This window comes from Ornithorhynchus anatinus, chromosome 5 (genome assembly GCF_004115215.2).
Source record: "Ornithorhynchus anatinus isolate Pmale09 chromosome 5, mOrnAna1.pri.v4, whole genome shotgun sequence".
Taxonomy (NCBI): Eukaryota; Metazoa; Chordata; class Mammalia; order Monotremata; family Ornithorhynchidae; genus Ornithorhynchus; species Ornithorhynchus anatinus.
The window spans coordinates 48,341,974-48,360,441 of NC_041732.1; the positions used below are offsets into that span (position 1 = coordinate 48,341,974).

The 18,468-nt window shown below is 51.5% G+C and overlaps 1 protein-coding gene across 3 annotated transcripts in view; it reads right to left on the reverse strand.

The window, feature by feature from the left end:
* ZNF609 (zinc finger protein 609) overlaps nt 1-18,468 on the reverse strand; it is a 154,209-nt gene that overhangs the window by 23,292 nt on the left and 112,449 nt on the right. Inside the window, exons 1-3 of one of the 3 annotated variants that reach the window (XM_029066086.2) lie at nt 16,439-16,870; nt 13,245-13,470; nt 3,420-3,527 (exon numbers count right to left, since the gene is read on the reverse strand). In XM_029066086.2, coding sequence (XP_028921919.1) covers nt 3,420-3,527; nt 13,245-13,470; nt 16,439-16,540 — 436 coding nt within the window. In that variant the 5' untranslated portion in view covers nt 16,541-16,870. Of the gene's footprint in view, nt 1-3,419; nt 3,528-13,244; nt 13,471-16,438; nt 16,871-18,468 lie in introns of those variants that run through there. The other 2 variants (XM_029066084.2, XM_029066085.2) reach the window with 2 other exon arrangements.

The following is an 18,468-nucleotide window of genomic DNA, read 5'->3' on the forward strand; positions in this document are numbered from 1 at the left end:
TACCTCATATAAATACAACTACAGGCCCCAGCTATTAGTCCTTAGCGCTTAATACAGTGCTTGGCACATAGTGAAGACGCCATCATTATCATTCTTAGGTTCTAAACCACCGCACTAGGGCTCCTACAGATCATCTCTGGGTTAAACACAAAGCTCCAAATTTTGCAAGGCTTCTCTAGGGGATAATAGCCGTATCCCTAGGTCTTCTCTGTTGCTTGCTTTTCCGTTTATCTCAGGAATCGACCGGCGCGGCAGGAAGCAACTAATCCTAGGGTCTGTTCCTTTAACTTGCAGGCGGGAATGGGCTCATTATTCTTCATGGAAGTTACTTCAAAGGGCGCCCTTTGTTAAAATCTCATGTCTAAGCTCCCATCAATGGAAACCCAGTGAAAAGCTTTGCAAATAGGTGAGTGTCCTAAAGCCAGGAGAGAGAATGCTTCCCTTCACTTCTAAGCTGCCCTCATTTCTATGTTTTCAGACGGTACAGTCAGCAGAGAACAAGGAAGGTAACAGCCCTCATCCTAAAGTCATCTGCTCACATGGCCACTGCAGCATTTTCCCCTTGAAAGGTTTCCGCCAGGTGAGTGATCCGTAGACTGGGGAAACCCTGAATTCAATCGGTGGTATTTATTGAGTACTGACTGGGTGTGGCACACTGCACTAAGCACTTGGGAGAGTACAATACGACAGAATTGGCAGACCGACATTAATATAAATAGATTATGGATATGGGCAAGAGTGCTGTGGGGGTGAATATCGAGTCCTTAAAGGGTACAGACCTAAATACACAAGCGATGCAGAAGTTGGAGGGAGAAAGGGAAAAGTGGGCTTAATAGGGAAAGCCTCTTGGGAGGAGATTTGACCGTCTCTCATATATGAAAGGGGAAGGAGTTCCAGGGCAGAGAGATGATGTGAGAAAGGGGTCGGTGGTGAGACGGACGAGATCGAGGTATAGTGAGCAAGCTGGCGCTAGAGGAGCTGTGTGTGAGTGGACTGCAGCAGGAAACCAGCAAGATGAGGTGGGAGAGGGTGAGCTGATTGAGGGTTTTAAAGTTAATGGTAAGGAGTTTCTATATGATGAGGTGATGGTTGGGCAACAACTGGAGATAGGTGATGGTTGGGCAACAACTGGAGATTTTTGAAGAATAGGGAGATGAGGACTGAATATTTTTTAAATTATTTTTAAGGAAAAACGATCCAAGCTGCAGGGTAGATTATGGACTGGAGCAGGGAGAGACAGGAGGCAGGGAAATCAGTGAGGAGGCTGATGCAGTAGTAAAGGGAAGACAGGATAAATGTTTGGATCAGCAGATTAGCTGATGGGGAGGGCAGGGCAGATTTGAGCAATGTGGTGAAGGTAGATCCGGGAGGATCTGGTGACAGATTGAATATGTGGGTTGAATGAGAGAGATGAGTCAAGGATAATGCCAAGGTTATGGGCTTGTGAAACAGGGAGGATAAAGGTATTGTCTACAGTGATGGGAAAGACAGGGGGAGGAGGACAAGGTTTGGGCGGGAAGATGAGTTTGTTTTGGACGTGTTTAGTTTAGGGTTGAGTGGGACATCCAGACAGAGATATCCTTAAGGCGGGAGGAAACGGGAGACTGCAGAGAGGAGAGAAGCCAGGGCTGCAGAGGTAACTTTGGGAATCATCTGCAGATGAATCACGTTCTCAAGTGAAGAGAAGATTCTCACACCACATGAAGACTGGGAAGGGAAAGAAGGAAAGCCTTGCCCCGGGCAGCTACAGAACAAAGCCGACACTTTCCCCAAGGAGCAAGCAGAGCCCCCCACCCACCCTGAGGACTGGGGAGGACTGCCAAGGAAGGAGCCAGGGCAAGCTCCCTCTCTCAGGGACAAGTTCCCCACGTCACGGAAACTTTTGCAGGATATGCAGCAAAAGTTAGTTCACCACACCCTCCAGTCGCACATCCTCCCCCTTCCTCCCACCCAGGTAACCACGAACTGTCCCAGTGGTCGGGGAGCGAGGCAGACTTTGTGGTGTTCACCGGCCGGCTGGCTACCCCTAGCATGGCCCCAGGATTGGAGAGGGATTTCCCTGGGGCAGAGAAAGAGTTCTTGCTGGAGGGTCGTCTCCAGGACCCGGGGGAGAGCTTGGGGGGAGAAGAGCCACGCTTGCCCACAGTTCCACAGTTCCATGATCCAACAGGGAGATCCTGATATCGGAATAATAATAATAATGTTGGTATTTGTTAAGCCCTTACTATGTACAGAGCACTGTTCTAAGCGCTGCGGTAGATACAGGGTAATCAGGTCGTCCCATGTGAGGCTCGCAGTCTTAATCCCCATTTTACACATGAGGTAACTGAGGCACAGACAAGTGAAGTGACTTGCCCACGGTCACACAGCTGACAATAACCCTAGGGCCTTGTCCTCCCTCAGGCTGAGCGGCCACCTCCTCCTCAGGGACGGCCATGACGGCAAGGAAGAGAGAGATTCTTCCAACTGCTGAAGTTTCTCTTTCCTGTTGGTAACAGTGATAGTTTACTTTCATTTTTTTAAGTGTGGTCACAGGGGGGAAACCACACAATTGCACTCTGTGCCAGGGAGGGGAAAAAGCCGTTCAGAGAGTAGCTCTGAGACAGCAGACCACAGCAACAGCTGCAGCCAGAAAAGAGCTTTGGGCAGGGCTTCTGAGGGCAGATGCCACCCTTCCCAACCCATGCTTGCTTCCTGGCAACCTCAGCAGGCTTTTAATTCCCCCCAGCTCAGGACAATGATTATATTGTCCTCCCTCAGCCCCACGGCACTTAGTACGGAGCCATTATTTATTTATTTATATTCATGTCTGTCTCCCCCCGCCCCCACCGGAGACCATAAGCCCCTTTGTAGGTAGGGAACATGCCTACCACTCTGTTACACTGTACTCTCTCAGTAACTGCTCGATATATACCACTGATTGATTGACTGAAATTCTGCCAGTTCTGACAACAGAACTGGCCTGATCTCAGCCAGCCCTGCAAAAAGCTGCTGCTGGACTCTCCCAAGCGCTTTGCACAGTGCTCTGCCCACAGTAAGTACTCAATAAATACCCCTGATCGATTCCACAGAGACCACAGTCTAAACAGAGAGATGAATTTGGGGGGGGCGGGGGGTGTGGGCGTGCGATGAGGGGGGGAGGAGGAGTACCCGCCTCTAGCCTGGAGGAGAGGCAGAAAAGCCATCCACCTTCCGCCCTGCTCGGAAATAAGAGCTACAACATCTTGCTCATCAAAGGAAGAATTCCTGTCGGAGGGACCGCTCAGCTGTAATCCTTCGGCCCGGCTCCTAGTGCTGCCGGCAGTCCTACACAATGAACGCTACCCACACTGTGAGAAGTTAGGCTGGACCCGGAGGACTCGAAGGATGCAGGCCTTCCCTCTGGAGAAACCTGTTCAGGGCACTGACCACCTCTTTACCTAATCTGCTCCTTTGTTCAACGCCAAACTCTCTGCTCCCTCCGTGATTACACACTCTTCTCCACCTTGCCCTCCGTGTTGAGTTTCTTCTCTCCTGCAGTCTTGCACCTAGATTGAAGGCCAAACTGAGAACTTTTCCTTTCAAACTGTTTCTCAAAATCCATTCTCTCCCGCCCACCTCCAGGCCCATCCTAGCTCCACGTCTCCGGAAAGTAAAGGGAGGTGGGGGTGATGCCACATCCCTCTCCCTCCCCCACCCCCTCCCCCATCTCCCCCCAGAGGGTGTGCAGAGCAGAGGAAAGAGGGAAAAGAGTTTTCCGGGTCAGCAGCTGCCCGAGAAATCACGGTCATATGTTTCGGTCAGATGTTTCGGTCAGATGTTTTGATTAGGTTGGGCTCTCCCAAGTGCTTAGTATTTAGTAGGGACTCGATAAATCCCACTGCTGATGATTTTGGTTGGTGTGAAACTGATCCCGGGGGTGATTTTTAGTGGCCTGGGGTGGGGAAGCATAGTGTGGAAATGAGAGAAAGGTTCAGTCTGGAATTAGTAACCAGACCCACCCCCAGGAGTCTTCCTGGGGATAGGTTCTGCCCACATCTCCTCTGCTAAACACCACAGCATGAATATTTCCCAAGCATTTACTACTGTGCCAAGCACTCTGCCAAACGCTGGAACAGACAGATACAACAGAATCAGATCAGCTATGGACTCTGCCCCACACGGGGCTAATGATTTAACAAGTAGGGAGAGCGGGGACCTCATTCCCATTTTACAGATGAGCCCCAGAAAGGTTAAGTGACTTATCCGGAGCTACCCAGCAGGACAGTGGCAGAGTTGGGACTAGAACCCAGGTCTTCTGATTCCCAGGCCCAGCGTCTTTCGGCTAGACTATTTTCTTCTGTAGAATGGGAGCAACTATGGGATGCAGAGCATTTCCCAAATCAGTCAAGCAATGGTACTTATTGCGTGGTTACTGTGCACAGACCACTGTACTAAGCGTTTGTGAGAGTACATTGCAAAAGTGTTGGAAGACAAGAACCCTGCCCAAAGAAGCTTTAAAGTCTAAAGGGGAAGGCAGACACTCAAATTGCTAACCAGTCGTTACACTACATTACAGTCGGCAGGAGGGCAGAGGCAGAGACAGGGGCCATCCAGGCTCCTGCTTGCTGTGGGCAGGGAAGGTGTCTACCAACTCTGTTACACCGAACTCTCCCAAGTGCTTAGTACAGTGCTCGGCACACACTAAGAGAAGCCGCACGGCCTAGTGGAAAAGAGTCTGGGAGTCAGAAGAACCTGGGTTTTAAGCCTCGCTCTGCCATGTGTTCCCTGTGTGACCTCGGACAATCACTTAACTTCTCTGTACCTCGGTTACCTACCTCATCTGTGAAATGGGGATCAAGATTATGAGCCCCATGAGGGACAAGGACTGTGTCCAACCTGATTACCCTGCATCTACCCCAGAGCTTAGAAAAGTGCTTGGCACATAGTGAGGGCTTAACAAATACCACAATTACTAATAAATACCATTGATTGATTGATTTTCTTTGATTTTTCTCTCTCGCACTTGGAGAAGCTGCCCTATTTACCTTCCCTCCCTCCCGGCCCCAGAATGCTAATTCTGCCACAGACTGGGAACCAAAATGGAAACATCTTACTCTGACTCTTCCCCTTTCCACAGTACCAAGCCCTACCGTGTTCAGTCTGCTTTGGTAGGTGGGGAGTAGTAAGGAGGAGCCTTAAGGTAATTATAGAATAAAAAATGATTAAGAACAGAGATTTGGGGGAATCCTGAATCTGGCGGGGGAGGGTGTGCTTTGGAAGGCCTTTGCAGATTTGGAGAAGGGATGGGAAGGAGATACGATACTTAGTTTTGCACTCGGGGAGGGGTGTACAATTTGAAAAAGCAAGAGCACAGGAAAAGAAAGTTTCTACACAGGAGAGGGGAGTCACACCCCATCAGTGAGTAAACAGGTGATTTGTCGGATTGGTGGTTAGAAAAAGGCTCACTGTAGCCGGGAGCTTGGTGAAGACAGCAAAATGATTCGAATACGCTCCTCCTGGACTTTCTGAGACACACTGAAGGAGAGAGAGAACACTATTTTGAAGTTGGGGGGGGAGGGAAGGGGGAGATAGTTCTCACCAGAGCCTCTTGTTCATACATCAGCCTGTTACCATGGAGATGTCAGGGAAAGGCACCAACTGCGGGGAATTCAGGATCTGGCAGAGATGAACTCAGAGCTGTCGGGGGAGCTGGGTTCAATCGAAGCCTCAGATCCTATGCTGGCCTTCCCCATTCCCAGCCTCAGCAATAACACCCGAGCATAATTGGCTTTAAGTGGCACTAGCCTGAAAAACAGGCCCAAAGAAGTTGGGAATGACCAAACGGAGGTCTGGAATGGCAACCCAAAGGTTGGCTGGTAGGCCCCTCACTCAGCCAGGTAGTCCTGCTGCTTCCACAAGTTAATCTTTTTTTAATGGTATTTGTTAAGTGCTTACTAGGTGCCAGGCACTCTTCTAGGCGCTGGGTTAGATACGAAGGAATCAGGTTGGACCCAAAACTTGTCCCGCATGGGACTCACAGCCTTAATCCTCATTTTACAGACAAGGGAAGTGAGGCACAGAGAAGTGAAGTGACTAGTCCACAGTCACACCACAGAAAAGTGGGAGAGCCGGGATCAGAACCCAGGTCCTTCCGACTCCCAGGTCCGTGCTCTATCCACTAGGCCAAGTCCCCTCCTCCTCTCCCACCCCCTCGCCATGCCCCTCCCCAAGCAGCCAACTTAATTGACAGGCTTCTTTCCTCCCTGTCCTGCAGCCTAAACTCCACCCCTAATAATAATAATAATATTGGTATTTGGTAAGCGCTTACTAGGTGCCGAGCACTGTTTTAAGCGCCGGGGTAGATACAGGATAAATCAGGTTGTCCCATGTGAGGCTCACAGTCTTCACCTCCATTTTACAGATGAGGTAACTGAGGCAAAGAGAATTGACGTGACTTGCCCAGAGTCACACACCTGACAGGTGGCGGAGTCGGGGTTAGAACCCATGACCTCCAACTCCTAAGCCCATGCCCTTTCCACTGAGCCATGCTGCTTGTCTAATAACTTCACTAATAACTAACCCTGAGTGTGATGTCCCCAACAGCCCAAGAGAATTCACCCACCCCTTCTTCCTTTATCCTAAAGCAGCAGCAGCAGCAGCTCCATGGAAACAGGATTTTGCCCTTACTGGCTGGGAACTATACCTTCTGAGGGAAAACAAGGTCACTTAATAACTCCTATTCCTCTCTCAGTTGTGAGGCGGCTTAACTGGCCTCGTAATATGGCACAGAACCCAAACTGCCTGGGGAATGGGTCGACTTCAATCCTTGTGACGCCCAATGGATACACTCTTCTCCCGTTTATATCTTTGATGGAGCTCTAATGATACACCCAACTCTGCTCCCTGGGGCAAAAGAGATTAGATGTATTGCTTCAGAACCAACAGCTCTTGGGCTATTTGCTTAAAAAAATACATAAAAATCAATAAGACTGCTTAAACCCCAGGAGGAGGCGATGGGATGGCGTGTGAGGTGGAGCAAAACTGGCTCCACGAAACGGGTGGGGAAAGAAGGGTTTTTCTGTTTGGTTTTGGGGCGTTTTGGGGGGGGAGGGGAGGGGAGAGAGGGTGGTGATTTCCCTAACGTTTCCTTTGTGCAGTGGTTGCTGTTGCCATGCGGTGGTCTCCGTTGCTATGAAGGCTTGTTGTGCCAGACAAAGATGTTTGGGCTCAACACTCCCCGGCTATTGGCTGAGCCATTTCCATGGGGAACCGGGCCGCCATGCAATTGGCCAAGATGGGGAACTGGCTTGGTCACTCTGCCCCAGATCTCCAGGTGAGCGCAGGCCCCGGGAGCCTACAGTGACAGGTAGGATAGGGAAGTTAATTACGGTAAGGACGAGAGAAAACCCTGCCGCTGCTAATAGAGCACCAGCGTCGGGTTACCTTCCGGGAGGGGATCTATAATTAGATATTTAATGGTTCGCGCAGTTACAGCCCCACGTCAGAGTCGTACCTGACAAAACAAGGGCAATGGCCACGGCAGTCATTTCCGCGCACGGAGATTAAACGTGGCCCCTTCCTCAAGCGAGTGGGCCGACGACCCGGCGGAAAGAGGAACGTGGCAGCGAGGCACCACAGGTAGGTGAGGATGATGAACAGTCAAGGGCGGGCCCTCCTCGGCGCGGCTCACTGCAGGCCAACTCACTTCCTGCTAGGCAAAACCGCCGACTATTACTCCAATAATGAGAAAGCTGCAAGCCACAGACCGGAGCACCCGACTTAACCGCAGAGTTTGAAACGGGGCCAAGGGCTCTCCTTGGAAACGGGGGCCAACGCACACAGAAGCCGCAACGGTCCATCTGGGAAAAACCGGCGGCGACGGCTGTAGCTTCCCGCCGCCCGGCCTCTGGACGCTTTCTCTCTCTTTTCGGACACTCTTCCTCCCAGCGCCTGCCCCCGGTTCCTCTGCTCAGGCCGATGACCGGCCCATTTCCTCCTGGTTTTCTGGGCCCCAGACCGCCCAAGACATCAGAAGGGGAGCTGTCTAGCTAGAACCTCCATTATGGGAGAGATGCGCACCCAGGAGGCTCAGTCAGTCAGCCAATCTTATTTACTGAGTGTTTACTGTGTGCAGAGCACTGTAATCGGTGCTTGGGAGAGTACAATATAACAGACACATTTCCTGCCCACAACGAGCTTACAATCTGGAGGATCTCACGAAGAGGTACACAGTCGATTCCTGCTCTTCACCCTACTGCCTGAAAATACAGAGCAGCCACGGGGCACAACCCACTTGCACCTCACTAATAAAGACCGACCACCTAGGTTCCCTGAAACTTTACTATTTACATTGAAACCAGCCACTGTGGGTCTACAAACGTGTCATGAGATGTGCAGATATTCACCCATTTAAAGCGGGTCGAGGCCAGCTCTGAAAGTACTGCTTTTACTACCCAGAGACTCGGGCTTTTGGGGGGGATCAACAACTCCGACGTGTGTGTGTGTCTTTCTGGTGCTTTCTGAAAAGAGCTTCTAGAGGGTAGCTTGAGATCTCAGTCCTTCATACCAAAACCAGAGAAGCAGCGGGGCCTAGTGGAAAGAGCAATGGACTGGGTTCTAATCCTGGCTCTACCACATTTCTGCTGGGTGACCTGGGGCAAGTCACTTCATTTCTCCGGGCCTCGGTTCCCTCATCTGTAAAATGGGGATTAAATCCTCATCGCTGCGACTTAGAATGTGAATCCCAGGAGGGACAGGGGCTGGGCCCATCTTAATTAACTTGTATCTAGCCCAGTGTTTGGCACATAGTGAGCGTTGAACAAGTACCACGACGGTTACTATTAGCCAAATTGCACAGCTCTGAAATTCCACCCGCCTTGCCTTCAAGACCCTGTGTCACGATTCTGATCTGGCTGGGATCTAAACATCTTCAAGCTGTGGAATAATCCCCAGCGAGATAATGCCAATAACCAATCAATCCACGGCCACTTACTGTATAACAGAACACTGCACTAAGCGCTTGGGAGAGGACAATCCACGAGAGACGGCAGATGCTCACAAAAGGTTAACAGTCTCACAGGCAATAATCCGAGACACGGAATCGCTGCCGCTAGACCGGGTCGAAAAGGAAGCGTAGCGAAGCCAGGAGGTGCTTACCAGGCAGCCGAGAAGCAAGAATAAACATTGGATTTCTAGTCTTGCGGGCTAAGCAGTCGAGTCTCCCTGATGGCAGAAACTCCAACCGTCAACTAGCCTGGAAGGATTTTTGCCCTCGTCTGCTGAAATACCAACATCCTAAAAACAGACAAAAGCTGCAGGAATCTAAAGATGCCTCCAAGGTCAAAGTTGAGGGATGGGTCGGAAAACCAAAGAAGAGGTGCGCAGCAGGAAAGAGACACAGAGTGATGTGCGGCGAGAAATGAGGCCTTGGCCCCTGTGGCTGCTCTCAGGAAGGTGGCTTCGTTTTTGCCGGAGACCACACGTTCTCTGAAGATTCTGCAGCTTCTGAATCAGCCCTAAAGGCCTCTGCTTTGTGGATGCTGCAGACCTCAGTAGAAAGCGGTAAGAGAAGCATAATAAGAATGAAGACTACAGTGCAAGCATCAAATCTTGACTTCTCCTGATAGGAGAGAAACCAGGAGGGATTGTTCTTTGAAGCGATCTGCATATGGTTTTTTGTTATGATTTAAGTACAACACTGAAGGAAGTCTGACCATAATCGAGTCCCTTTCCATCTCAAAAAAAAAAAAGCAGGATACGGTGTTGCTGAACAATACAAATTGGAGAGAGCCTGCTACTTGGAATGTAACAGAAAGAAAACATTCAGATCTAGGGACAATAAGGGGATCCCATAATGCCTGAAGAGTTAAGATCCTAAAGAAAGGGGGAGAGCTCGAGGGCCAGTCTCTATTCTAAAGTTTAGAGAAAGTGCTATGATTCTGAAAGTTTGATAATATGAACAGTAGCAGAAAAACTGGGTTTGTGCCCCAGTTATCCCCAAAGAGACACAGACAGAAATGATGTTACATTAAGTGGGTGATCACCAATGATCTCCTTCTCCTCCAAATCCAATGGACTCTACTGTTATCTTAATCCTCTGTGGCCTCTCAGCAGCATCTGACACTGTGGACCAACCCCTTCTTCTCGAAACACCATCGAACCCCGGTTTCACTGACCCTGTCCTCTCTCTGTCCTCCTCCTTTCTCTCTCACCACTCCTCCTCCTCGATCTCTTGGACTGGATACTCTCCAACTCTCTCCTCTAAACTATGGGGGTCCCGGTCCCCTTCTGTCTATCGAACCCGCTCCCTTGGAGAACTCATCCATTCCCGCAGCCTCAACTACCATCTCGATGGCGATGATCCCATCCCCCCAATTCTACTTCTCCAGCTCCAACCTCTCTTTTCCTCTGCTATCTTGCATTTCTTCCTGCCTTCACGACATTTCAACTTGAATGTCCTGCCAACAACTCAAATTTAACGTGTCCAAAACTGAACTCCTCATCTTCCTACCCAAACGCTCTCCTCCCCCGACTTTCCCATCACTGTTGACAACACCACCATCCTCGCTGACTCACAAGCCTGTAATCTTGGCATTATTCTTGACTCATCTCTCTCCTTCAACCGGGTACTCAATCAGTCACCAAATCTTGTAGGTTATAGGCCGCACAACAGATCTAGAATCTGGCCCATCCAAGCTGCAGCTACCACGTAGGTCCTCGCGCTTGTAATACCCCGTCTCTACTTAAGCATTAGCTTCTTCGGGGTTCTCTCTCAATAAATCAATCAACTGCGTTTACTGAGCACTTACTAGTTGCAGAGCACTGCACTAAGTGCTTGGGAGAGTACAACAGAATTAGCAGACACATTCTCTGTCCATAACGAGCTTACGGTGCAGTCACACCTCACTTGTGAATCATTTGTCTTTTTAAAAAAAAAAAAAAATCTGCACACATCTCCCCGCTTCTCAAAAGCCTCCAATGGTCTGCGCCACACAGAAACTCCTCCACTCCACCATTAAGGCACTCAATCAGCTTTCTCCCTCCTACCTGTTCTCGCCCCTCTCCTACTACAACCCAGCCCACACACACATCACTCCTCTAACACCAACCTACTTACTGTGCCTCTCTCACCATCGACCCCTTGTTCACCTCCTCCCTCCTGCCTACGTTTTCTTCCCTCTTCATATTCAACAGACAGCCACTCTCTCCATCTGCAAATCCTTCCTAAAATCGTATCTCCCCCAGAAAGTCTTCCCCTCTGACCTTCTAATCTCCCAACTCTTTTCCTTTTCCTTTTAAATGGTACTTGAGAAGCACTTACTCTGTGACTGGCACACTGTACTAAGCCCTGGGGTAGATACAAGTTGCTCCTGTTAGACATAGTACATGTCCCACATGAGGTTCACAGTCTTAATCCCCATTTTACAGATGAAGCAATTGAGGCCCAGAGAAGTGAAGTGACTTGCCCAAGATCACCCGGCAGACAAGTGGCGGAGCCGGCATTAGAACCCAGGTCCTTCTGACTTCCAGGCCCGTGCTCTATCCACTAGGCCACGCTGCTTCCTGTGTCACGTAGACACTTCGGTTTCTACCACCTAAGCACTTTTATATTCACGGTAATTTTGTACATATCCTCACACTCTGCCGTCTCCCTTGCCTGTAATTTACGTCCGCCTCCCTGACTAGATTCTAAACCTCTTGAGGGCAGGGACCAGGCCTCCTAAACCCAGTGTTCTCTCTTAAGTGCTTAGTACAGCACTCCGCAAACAGAAAGTACTCAGTAAATACTACTGACTGACTGGCTCCTCCGTCCCTGGGGATGGGCAGGCAGAGGACTAGTCAGGATGCTTTAAATTGTAGCTCTCCTCAGACAGAGAACACAGTTCTGGCTCTTCACGGGTTTTTGAAGTTTCTTTCAGCAGCTAAACACACACAAACATTTTTTCCTCTTCAGAGAGGAAATTTGATCTCTCCTGTCACTCATCTTGACTTACACAGGCAAAGAGGCCTGGCGCCTACTCTGTGGCCCCAAGCTGTGGTCTTGACGTGTTCCTCATTCCAACAGATTCTGTGGCTGTTTCATCGTTTGGCCACAGGCAGACTGGTTGTTTCCTTTTTTTTTTTTAAATCGGGGATAAGCTGCTTTGTAATTTCCAGTTAGTGTATGCGGCAGTAGCCGAAGCGTTAAGCGCTTACCGCAAACACAGCACTGTACTAAGCGCTGGGAGAAAACACACAGGTGGGAATTACGCAGGGCCCCTGTCCCTCATAGGGCTCACACAAGATCTCTTTCTGTCAGTGTCCCCTCCTAGTTATTCTCTGCACAGGGTGAAATTCCATCAGCAAGTAAACCTAGAAACTGTTGCTCCATTGTGTCGCCACTGCCAACAGAAAAGCCAGGCACATGGGATGCTTTAAGCACATAATACATCAGTGCTCACCACACTGTGGACTTTAAATGGATAACCACGACCTTCATGAGTGCAGATCCTAGGGGGATGTGACTGGAGTGGGGTAAATTCTATTGGAGATTCAATATACAGCTTATGATCATCTAAAATAATTAGATGTGCTCTTCTGGACCTCCAAAAAAAAAAAGGCCAAGTTTTTGATGCCAAAGCCTGATGATGGGTGGCTCGGTTTCTCAAATTAGAGCCTGGAAACTTCAGAGAAACTCACAAGTGGAAATCGTGGCTCCCATTCTCAATTCCCACCTGGAGTGTCTAATCTGTTTATGGGCAGGGAGCGCCTCTGCTAATTCTTTTGTATCCTGCTTTCCCAGGTGCTTAGTACAGTGCTCTGCACACAGTAAACACTCAATAAATACCATTAAGTCCCCGCCCATTTACACTTTCTCTGTGATGGAGGGTACCCCCATCACAGAGAGGTGAGGGCTTGCTTTGGGAAGCAGATCATTAGAAGCAAACGCTTAATGAGCAGGAACGGCCAGACCTTTTCCAGTCTGTCTATTACCGGGAGCACCCCCAGCCCCCAACCCGCCCCCCCGCCGGGTGATAGATTACAAAATCTCGAGGCAAAGCGATCCCAAGCTGCGACGGGGTAATAACTAATCAGAGAGAGCAGCTCCCGCAAACCCTCCTAGCCACTCACTTATCGGTCCCTGAGAGGTTCTGCTGCGGCTCTCGGGGCCAGCGTTCCCAGCCGAGTGTGGGGCCGGGTACCCGACACCTACCTGCCGTGGTAGCCCCTTAATACAAGTCGGCAGTTTACCCCCTGCAGGCGCCGAGCCGGGAAGGGGAGAAAGCACCACCCTAAGCACTTACCGTCTTCCGTTTCCTGCCACACGATACCCTCCAGGTTGACGCTGGTGCCAGGCTCGCATGGGCCCAGGCACTCGGGCTCTGTGGCCAGGGCCACATCACAGGTGTTGACGCCGACAGAGCGAGTGCGGACCATGATCTGCTCACAGGGGGATGAGATGTCGTTACTGACCACGGGCACCAAGAGGTGCAGAGGCAGCACGGCTGGCGTGGAGACCGGGGACTCCATCTGTGGGTGAAGAGAAAGCAGAAGCTGAATTACAACTCGAGTCGCCCTTTGCTCCATCTGATGCCGGGGGCTGGGAAGGCCCTCAAGGCTCGCCGGCCCCCATTACTGATTCCTGGCTCGCTCTGTCTGCCTCACGCACACCTGATCATCGTCGGGAATGAGAGGGTCTCCCCACTCCCAATCCTAACTCTCCCGTAAGGGGTTCCTTCACTCTACACACTCCATTGCCCCACTGGCTACATAGAGGCCCTCTTCAAATCTTTCCCCGCTTCCAGGAGAAACCAGAGGCCCCAACTTGGAGAAGCAGAAAAATCAGACCAGTTGTGAAAAATCTACCCACTCTGCTGCACTGTACTCTCTCCCAAGTGCTTAGTACAGGGCTCTGGACGCAAAAGGCGCTCAATAAATCCCACTGTTGCTGATGACTACATAATCCTTGAAAAGGCCGGGTCTTCCCAGTGCTCGGCACACACTAAGTGCTTGAGAAATACGATTGAATGAATGAATTTATTCCCATCCCTTTCTCTTCTTCCCATCAGGAACAACACAAGTCAGGCAGGCCATCTAACCCCGGGATGAGGGGGGAGAACATGCTCTGAGCCCAAGAATGCTGATGCGACGTTATTGGGCGTGCTTAAGCATCGCTTCTGAGCAGAGAGAGCGGTCCTCTCCCTCCTGCTTGAACAATCTGCTCAAATGTTAAGGACAGGCCGGGCCCAGCCCGACGGGTGTCTCTCAGTTGGAAGATTTCGGTAGAGACCGGTTAATGAGAACGGCTGCGAGGGACTGTGAATCCAGCGTGCTTATCTGTTCCAGACGCACATAAATGCTGCATCCTATTCTAGCGCCCGGTGGAGGGGGTGAGGGAGGGGTGCCTAAAGGAACAGCAGATGCAACACCTGGAGAGAAAAGGAGTCAAACACTGGAGCCAGCGTTGCTTCAGCAGGGGTTCCTCTACCGTCCCCAAGAACAGGGTGGCACGGGTTCCCGGGTCGACGGGCGGCCCAGGCCCGGCCGGGACAACGGAGGGGAAGTCAAAGGACGGCACCTCTTAACTCTTTCAACGGGGGCATTTACCAGCTCGACACCATCGGGGCTGACAGATGCCATCTGCGTGCCTCTAGCTCCCAGATGGTTAAAATCCATTCTCTCCAATGACTGAACACTTGTACCAAGAGGCAAGCTAAGCCACAGCGAGCACAAAGGCAGGGAGAGCCGTCTTCCCAACCATCATGTGCATCCTGGGCTAGACGTTCCCCGGGGCAGATCCCTGCAGTTTGGGTAGAGTGCTCAACAGCTCTCAGACGGGAGGCAGAGCACGTCTGGGAAAGCTAGGCTGGGCTGGCCTGCTCTCAAACGGAACTTCTGTACCATCCTGGCGGGATGAGCTGTCACCGGTCCCTCCGACCCCCGATGCTCCCGTGACTGATCGCGGCCTCTTCCCTCACTCTGGCCGTCCCCCCGACTGCTTTCCCGCCTCCTCTCCACCGCCTCCTCCGTGCCACCGGCGGTGTGCCACTCTTTCGCACCTATGCCCACCGGGAGTGCTTCTAAACGCATCGGCTCTCAGACCTCTCCTATTTAAGGACCTCCTCATCCACTTGTCGGTTCGGTCACCATCCGGAAATTATTCGGCAGCGGTCCCTCCGGCTAGTTCGTGAGGTCTTTTAGGGCATTGATCGTGTCCTCTAATTAATAATAATACTAATAATGGTATCTGTTAAGCGCTTACTCTATGCCAGACACTGTTCTAAACGCCGGGGTGGATACAAGGTCAGGCGGTACCACGTGGGGCTCACAGTCTTAATCCCCATTTTCCGGAGGAGGGAACTGAGGCCCCGGTAGACAAGTGGCAGAGCTGGGATTGGAACCCACGTTCTTCCGACTCCTGGGCCCGTGCTCCAGCCAGTCCGCCAGGCTGCTTCTCTACAGGACTCTCCCAAGCCCTCAGTGTGGTGTCCCGCCCACTGTACGCTCAACACACAGCGACCTGGTCACCCATCTGGAGACCGTAGTTAGAGCCGAGGCAGGGAGGTTGCTGCATTCGCCGCCCGCAGCTAGCTCCCAAGTCTGCTTGGAACGTCACTGTTATTTGCAGATCATCACTGTCAAAGTCCACAGAAAGCTCAAATTCTGATTCAGACTAATTCTCGGCCCTGAACAGCTGCCAAAACATTATCCTTATCTGCTTGTCGTCACGCTCTACACCTCCCCCATCCCCGGACCCCTGTCCTTCTCTAACCTTGTCTTTTTATGAAACAATTAGCTAGAGTGGAAGCTGCATAGCGAATCTTCCCCCGCAACGGTCAATGTATCTGGCAAACAGCTGCACGAGACCGGCTTCCCGCTCGGTCCTTCTCTATACCCTCCTACTCCACCCGCCCGGAGTGGGAAGAATGGAATTCCACTAGCAAGTAGGTTCCCGAAGGTCTCTTGAAATAACCTGGGTCTCCTGGTCTGCAGGCTCAGCCCAAGCCACCCCGCTAGGGACGGGGGGGGGGGTCACGCACGATAAACACACCGAGCCTCCCTTCCTGAATCTCTCTAAAACCCAGCCCAGTGAGCGAGTGGCTGAGGGGGAATTAGAGAGGAAGCTCCTTGACCCTTGGGAGAGGCAATGGCTACAGATTTAACAACCGAAAGCACCTGGAAAAGGAGCTCCGAGAACACGGCAGATTCTCTTGCCCACCAATCTCTTCTCAGTCCCTTCTTTGGAGGAAACCCCTGAACCGGAAAGACCAGAGGCAGCTGCCCTGAGTGAGGGTGAGGTCAGTGATCTGCCTCTTCTTTAGGCCCTCGGCCTGGCTCCCGTCTCCCCACCCTACTCCTCACGGTGGGATCAACGTCCCCAGGTCCAGCACCCTAGACTAAGTGCCTGCCCCTGAAGTCATCAGCCATCAGCAACCCGCCCCGCCCTCCCCACCCCTGGGCACCCCTGTGCACCCTCTGGCAGCGCCCGCCCACACACTTGCGTGCCGCAATCCCGTTCCATCACCCAGCGCCCCGTGTTCCACTTCTGGCCGCCGCGGAGTTCTGCTGTGAGCGGAGGAAAGCAGGTCCCCCCTCCCATCAGGGGCGGTTACTTCGGGGGGAGAAGGTTCATCTCTTCACTACGGGGTGGGGGGTGGACTCGCAGGAAAGTCCCGGGGATGCCCAGGCGTGGCCGGGAGAGTGGAGGGGGCCCCGGGCGGCCCTAGGTCCCGCCGTGAGCAGATGCCTCCAGAAAACCAAGTCCCGTAGCTGAGAGGGCAAACTGGAAGCCAGCCGCCACCTCCCAGCAGGTTCCTAATTTAGCCTGCTCGAGGGATCCCGCTGAAAAGTATCCAGAGGGGAAGCCCCTGCAGATGAGTCGGTTGCTGAGAATCACGGGACGGCTGGAAAGAAGTTGGCCCATCCGGGAGAGACCCTGACTTCTTAGTGGTTGGGAGCGGCCGATTCACTCACTTGTTTGCGTGAAGTCGGCTGAGGGACAAGGAGGGCGGGAGGGGCGGGAGGGAGGAAGGGGAAGGGCACCTGTGGGTTTGAAACTGTTCAGCTTCCTTCCACTCTGCAACAGAAACCTGACGGGGAAACCACAGTGCAGCACAATAGCGTTTAATTACAGCTCCAGCTCTGCTAATTACCGTTTGGTCACATCTATAATCTGCATTACGCCACAGTGCATAATAAGCAGCTCTGCGATATCCATCTCATAACCAAGGTGGCTCTACAGGATTTCATATTCCACCGTACGCTGGAGTCCGTGCAGCCTCATTCATCATTCTCCAGGAGGAGGAGGAAACCGGGAGAGGAGGCATTTGCCATCACCCCCGCCTTGAAACCGGGTCCTCGAGCTGAAGAGGCCGATGACCACCAGGAAAAACTAGGATCCAACAGGGCCGAGGCCATCCAACCCCAACGCAGAGACGGGCCGGAACCAGCGGGTAATCGCCACGGCTTGGGGGCTCTCGGTTGTTGAGGCTGCTTTAAAACGGCGCCCCAGAGGAGATTAGAAAAGACATTTGGAAATTCAACCTCGAAATTTTCCCACCAGTTCTTATCCTTTATCTTTTAATGAAGCTTCTTTTCATTTCACCTTTAATTTTTCGTCTCAACGCCAGCCAGTGGGGACGCAAATGCCGATAGGCAGACAGCATGGAAATAAGGACTGATGAGAGGAAGGAAGGAGGGCAGGAGTCATTAATCTCGCCACATGAAGTAATTACACACTGCCCTCTGCAGCCTCCTACTCATGGCGACGGCAGAGAGAGCTCTTCACGGCTGCAGCTGGGGATGTGTTGGGGCGGGGAGGTAGAGAAGGTGCAGGAGGGAAGGTCTACACCCCGGTTTTTGCAAACTACATGTTGCAAGCAAGGCTCCGGGGCACCCGGGCAGGCCCAATGAACCAAACTCGGGAACAGAAGCCGGTCAATACCGTGGGCAGTGGACTCATCCTCTTCGGGTCGGGGGAGCTGTTGACAACTGACACTTTTGGACAGTATTAGACCCCCCTCCATAGTACATAAGAAGCCAATATAGATGCCAGCGGTAGCCATGGCAGTTCCAAAACAGGAACCGAACGAGAAACTCATCTTTTTTCCTTCTCATTGTTGCTTAGGTGAAAAACTGGAAATCCTCACCGTTCAGAAATGGGCTAAGGATATGAATTTTTTGTGGGAGAAAATTCAGCTTCCCCCCTTCACAGGAATTCTTAAGAGGTTAGCATATTACTATCCTGGGTAAACTCTCACCACATTTTACTGTTAGTGATGGACAAACGCCAGCCCTTTTTCTAACACCATGCAAACCCCTTCCTCCTCCCCCAACCCCTATGGCCGCCAGAGACAAAGCTGAGTCTCAGCACAGTTTCCACATCTCCCTTAGGTTACTCTGAAACAGGATAGATCATAACTGTGTCCTTGGTTAATTTCCAAAAAGTCTCCTAGAAGAAGAAGAGGATGGAAAAGGGCACCATGCACTGAAACCAGACTTCAAACAGTACTGCAAGACTCTGGGTTC